This window comes from Tachypleus tridentatus, unplaced genomic scaffold, assembly GCF_004210375.1.
Source record: "Tachypleus tridentatus isolate NWPU-2018 unplaced genomic scaffold, ASM421037v1 Hic_cluster_2, whole genome shotgun sequence".
Taxonomy (NCBI): Eukaryota; Metazoa; Arthropoda; class Merostomata; order Xiphosura; family Limulidae; genus Tachypleus; species Tachypleus tridentatus.
The window spans coordinates 16,150,394-16,156,000 of record NW_027467782.1 but is presented as its reverse complement, the minus strand read 5'-3'; the positions used below and the strand labels follow the sequence as shown (position 1 = coordinate 16,156,000).

The 5,607-nt window shown below is 31.0% G+C and overlaps 1 protein-coding gene across 1 annotated transcript; it reads right to left on the bottom strand.

Annotated features, from left to right (window-relative positions):
* Positions 1-1,491: 1,491 nt before the first annotated feature.
* Positions 1,492-2,870, bottom strand: LOC143243306 (uncharacterized). Its single transcript, XM_076487155.1, has one exon. The coding sequence runs from the start codon at positions 2,868-2,870 to the stop codon at positions 1,917-1,919; it is 954 nt and encodes a 317-aa protein (XP_076343270.1). The 3' UTR covers positions 1,492-1,916.
* Between the last annotated feature and the right edge of the window lie 2,737 nt (positions 2,871-5,607).

The following is a 5,607-nucleotide window of genomic DNA, read 5'->3' as shown; positions in this document are numbered from 1 at the left end:
CTGTATGATTACTTTATTTAACATGAAAAGTTGTGAGACTAGAGATTTGGAAACTTTCATGTTCCAGAATCCAGAAGGCTGTAAAGTGTTCTGAACATCAAATCCAGCTAAATAAATTATAGCAGTACATTCTCAGAACATGGTGAAATATTAATATAAAGATACTGGTTTGAATAAGTACTCACTATCTATACATTAAGAAACTAAGCAGAAAACTACCACTTCCTTTCTGTTTTATTTTACAGAACTAATGACTGTTGTCTCCAGCAATTTCCATTCAGGTTTAATTTTAACATTCTTAAATTTAATTTGTCATGTTAACACTAACACTGAATAATTCTAAATTACACACCAAAGATAGATCTATATACCTTAATCCCGTCTTTTATGATTCAACAACTATTGAACATTTATCACATTCACTGGTAGTTACTGTTTGTTCTAAAATATATATGTAAAAATGGCTGGTTTGGGTTGAGAAATTTTTTATGTAGAGGAGTGAACAATGTTTCGACCTTCTTTGGTCATCGTCAGGTTCACAAAGAAAGAAAAAGGTAACTGACTGATAGCTGACCACATGTTTGAAGGGGTTTTTGTGTAACTGAGTGTAGGAATGTAGAGGGCATGCTTAGATGTTTGATTATATTTATTAATTTAGGTACAAAGGTGTTCTTTGTATTGGTTAATTTTGGCTTGAGTTGTTGTTTCTTTAATTTTGTATTTGTTTATGTATTTAGTATTTGGGTGTTTTCTATGGTTATGTCATGTTTATTTGATTTGCAGTGTTTGAAAACGTGTGAAGGTGACGTTTTGTGTTCTTTGAATCCAGTTTCCATTTTTCTACTTGTTTTTCCCATATAGAAGCCTTGAAAGTTATTCAAAAACCAGGCACATTGTATTTTATAAATAATGTTGGTGTGATGTTTGTCAGTGTAGTTTTTACACAGGATAGACCTCTGTTTTGTGCCTAGTTTTTGAATAACTTCCATGACTTCTATGTTGAGAAACAAGTAGAAAATGGAAACCAGATTCAAAGAACACGACATGTCAGTTACCTTTTCTTTCTTTGCAAACCTGACGATGACCGAAGAGGATTGAAACATTGTTCGCTCCTCTACATAAAAAATTTTCTCAACCCAAACCAGACATTTTACATATATACTTTTCTCTACAAGTGGTTTTCTCATTATCACTGACTGTTTGTTCTAAATTCCTCACAATACTTATATATAACACAAATGGTATGGTTTCTCCCAAGTGTGTAATTTCTAAAGTATTTCTAATCTCTTATTTGTTCCAAATTGAATTCAGTTGAATGCAAAGCTGTAAATCATGTCTCCAATATGTATTCCGTTATGATATTTCAATACAATATTTTTTTACAAACTCTATATTACATACTAGACAAAGATTAAGATTTCAGTATGTATTTGTTCATGTTTTTTTTAAGTTAAGAGTTATTTTATAATAGTTCTCCACAAAACTCACAATTGTAATATTTCTATCTGGTACATATACTTTCAAAATACTTGAAGAAACTGCTTTATCTGAAGTTTTTTTCAATAATTTGTACAACAGTAAGGTTTCTCCCCATTTTATATTTTCACATGTTTTTAATTTTCTGTTTGTTCCATACAGTCTTTCACACATTGTACACTGTAATGTTTCACCTCAATGTATATTTTGATGGTGTTTTTAGTAACTCTTTGTTCCAAATTGTTTTCCACACACTGTACAACTGTAAGGTTTCTCCCCAGTGTGTATTCTTTGATGGTGATTTAAGTAACTATTTGCATGAAATTGTTTTCCACACACTGTACAACAGTAAGGTTTCTCCCCAGTGTGTATTTTCACGTTTTTAATTTTCTGTTTGTTCCAAACACTCTTTCACACATTGTACACTGTAATGTTTCACCTCAGTGTATATTTTGATGGTGTTTTAAGTAACTCTTTGTTCCAAACTGTTTTCCACACACTGTACAACAGTAAGGTTTCTCTCCAGTGTGTAATCTTTCATGTATTTTTAAATGACTTTTTGTTCTAAACTGTTTTCCACACACAGTACAACTGTAAGGTTTCTCCCCAGTGTGTATTCTTTGATGTTGTTTTAAGTTACTATTTCTATCAAAGTGTTTTCCACACACTGTACAACTATAAGGTTTCTCCCGAGTGTGTATTCTTTCATGTATGTTTAACTCATCCTTTCTTCCAAACTGTTTTTCACACACTGTACAACTGTAAGGTTTCTCCCCAGTGTGTATTCTTTCATGTATTTTTAAATGACTTTTTGTACCAAACTGTTTTCCACATATTGCACAACTGTAAGGTTTCTCCCCAGTGTGTATTCTTTGATGTTGCTTTAAGTGACTGTTTTTTCCAAACTGTTTTCCACAATTTCTACAACTGTAAGGTTTCTCCCCAGTGTGTATTCTTTCATGCATTTTTAATTCACTGTTTGTTCCAAACTGTTTTCCACACACTGTACAACTGTAGGGTTTCTCCCCAGTGTGTATTCTATCATGTATTTTTAAACGACTTTTTGTCCTAAACTGTTTTCCACACACTGTACAATTGTAAGGTTTTCCCTCAATGTGTATCCTCTGATGTTGTTTTAAGTTAATATTTCTTTTAAACTGTTTTCCACAAAGTTTACAATGATATGCTTTCTCTCCAGAAAATGTCTTCTTTTGTGGTGTTAGGTTATCATCACATTGATGTACATTAGATGGTTTTAAGTTATATCCACTTGACTTTCTTTCTCTGCTAATATTGTTGTTTGAGAATTTTAAGTCTTCTGTAAAGTGATTTTCTTGTTTTATTACACAACCAGTAAACTGACTTCCAATATAGTTGTCCACACTGGTCTTCATATCTAAAGTAGATATGCATGATGTTAAAAATTAGATAATAATAAATAAATCCCAAATTATATAATTTGATGAACATCTACGTATATTTTAATGTTGAAACATGATCAACACAAATATCAATATTAAAAAGATCAAAGATATAACTAAATTTCACAACTTAATAAAAAAATGTTTCTATCTATCTATATCAGAATAACAATGAATACATGTTGGTAATGCACCACATTCAAGAGACATTTTAAGTTAATAAAATATAAAACTGCCTGTACAAATATAACAGTAGTGTGTAACATTAACCAGTGCCTTTCTGAATTAACTGTCAGTGTTTTCTAACTTCAGGTGGTAATTATCATGATATAATGATTTGTCTAGTTTAACATGTTAAGTAACACCAATACTTTATCATTCTTCTTTAAAAGTACTGTATATGTAAAATGAATATTTATAAATGCCAAGATTTAAACTAAATATTTATCTACAGATAATATTTATCAACTTTAGATATCAGACTCTTGTTTCATTACTCACTTAAGTATGTCAAATTAAATGACTGGAGATTTGGCATTATTAAAGTCTCAGGTTCTATAGGTGTCATTCAGGATAACTACATTTACAGAAATAAATAATAGCAGTACATTCTTTGAAGAGGAAGAAATAAAAATACAACAAAACTGGTCATCTTGAAGACGGCTTTTATTTATGTTTTGAAAAGTGTTGTCATTTTATCAAGTTACATAACAATTTCCAAGTGGAAGTAACAAAAGACTTACCAAAGAGAGATTACTACACTTCATATTAATCTCATTAGATTCAATAAATCTTAAAAGATCAACAAGAGTTCCAGTACTTTCTTACTTACACTCAGTCCATATACTCCATGTATTTCAAGACATTTCTGAACTGGTAGATCATGTCACTACACTCTATCAATAGTATGGTGCCACCTATACTGCTATTCCTGCTTAATTTAACTTTCTTGATTGGCATTGTATTTTATCAATTGTTTTAATTTTTTGAATTTGATTTCAATTGTTTCCATAGTCTTGCATTTGAAATGTTTTTGGTTCCCAATTTTTGCATGTTATTCATATGAATTTCAGGTTTAGATTGTCAGAAACTATAACACAAATGGAAGGAGTTCCTAGGATGCTGATTTGAGATTATCTGTTGAGGAAGTATGGGCCTTAATTTGCTGGCAGACAGAATCTTATGTTTGGCCAACAATTTCTTCTTTTCAACATGAGCACATTTCTGACCAAGAATACCATCAGGTTTAACAAACTTTACTCTCTTTTATGTAACTTTTTGGTTAGTCACATTTTACAGGATATTTTACTTTCCATTCCTGGGTGAGTTAGTTCATCAACTTGTTAGGCTGGCATAGTTTAACTTACCTACACAAAATTTCTTTTCATCAAATTCATTGCATAACCATGTCCTTGGCTGATTATCTTTGTCATCTATTGGAGGAGATCATTCAGGATGGAAATTGGACTTTTCCCAACATCTTTATCACTAATTATTCTCACAATCTGCCTATCTTGCACTGGTGATATTCATCTTCCTCCCATAACTATTATAAACACATCTGTCCACCTTGATTGGGGTAATTTTATCAATTCCTTTCATTCATTTTTTTTCTTTTAGTGACTAGTTTTAAGCACAGTCACAGGCTGACAAAGATTGAGATAGCTTTTGTGAGGAAGGTAAGTACATATTGGAAATACATTTTGATAGCTTTGTGAGGAAGGTAAGTACATATTGGAAATACATTTTGATAGCTTTTTTGTGAGGAAGGTAAATATTATTGGAAATACATTTTGATAGCTTTTTGTGAGGAAGGTAAGTACATATTGGAAATACATTTTGATAGCTTTTTGTGAGGAAGGTAAGTACATATTGGAAATACATTTTGATAGCTTTTTGTGAGGAAGGTAAGTACATATTGGAAATACATTTGATAGCTTCTTTTGTGAGGAAGGTAAGTATATTGGAAATACATTTTGATAGCTTTGTGAGGAAGGTAAGTACATATTGGAAATACATTTGATAGCTTTTTGTGAGGAAGGTAAGTACATATTGGAAACACAATTTGATAGCTTTTTGTGAGGAAGGTAAGTACATATTGGAAATATGTATAAGAAGTATAAGAAAAAATTATTTAACCCTTTCATCATGAATAGATCAAAGTGCAAGTCATAGCTTTTAGACATTTATATTCAAAATTTGGTATCAGAATATAATTAAGGAAATGAAGTGTAGTATTATATAACTTTTAAGATGTTAATTTCATAAGGAAATGTTAAAACAAGTATCCTCAATCTTCCCTTGAATGAGCTGCAACATTTGTTCTCCTCCACTCTCTCTTTCTGAGAGGTACAAAATTTATTGCAAATTATTCCTCACAGTATAAACATTACTAAGGAAAAGTCTACCTTTAAGAGTCTTCAATGTTCTTTGTTTATAAATTTACAAACCTCTTTCACATATTGCAAATAAGTTCTTCTGTATTTTGTACTGCATCTTACAATACGTTTTGTAGTTTGAACATCAGTATCTACATATTTAACCAAAAATCCTATGCCCTTTACTGGATGGTATTGGCAACAAAATTCCATGAACAAATTTCCCATTTGGGTATTCAAGATTTATAATTCTCCTACACTAAAATGTATTTCTGATCGGTACTTACCTCCTGTCACAATATTAACTATTCCCATTTGGTGCTGTCCCCTAA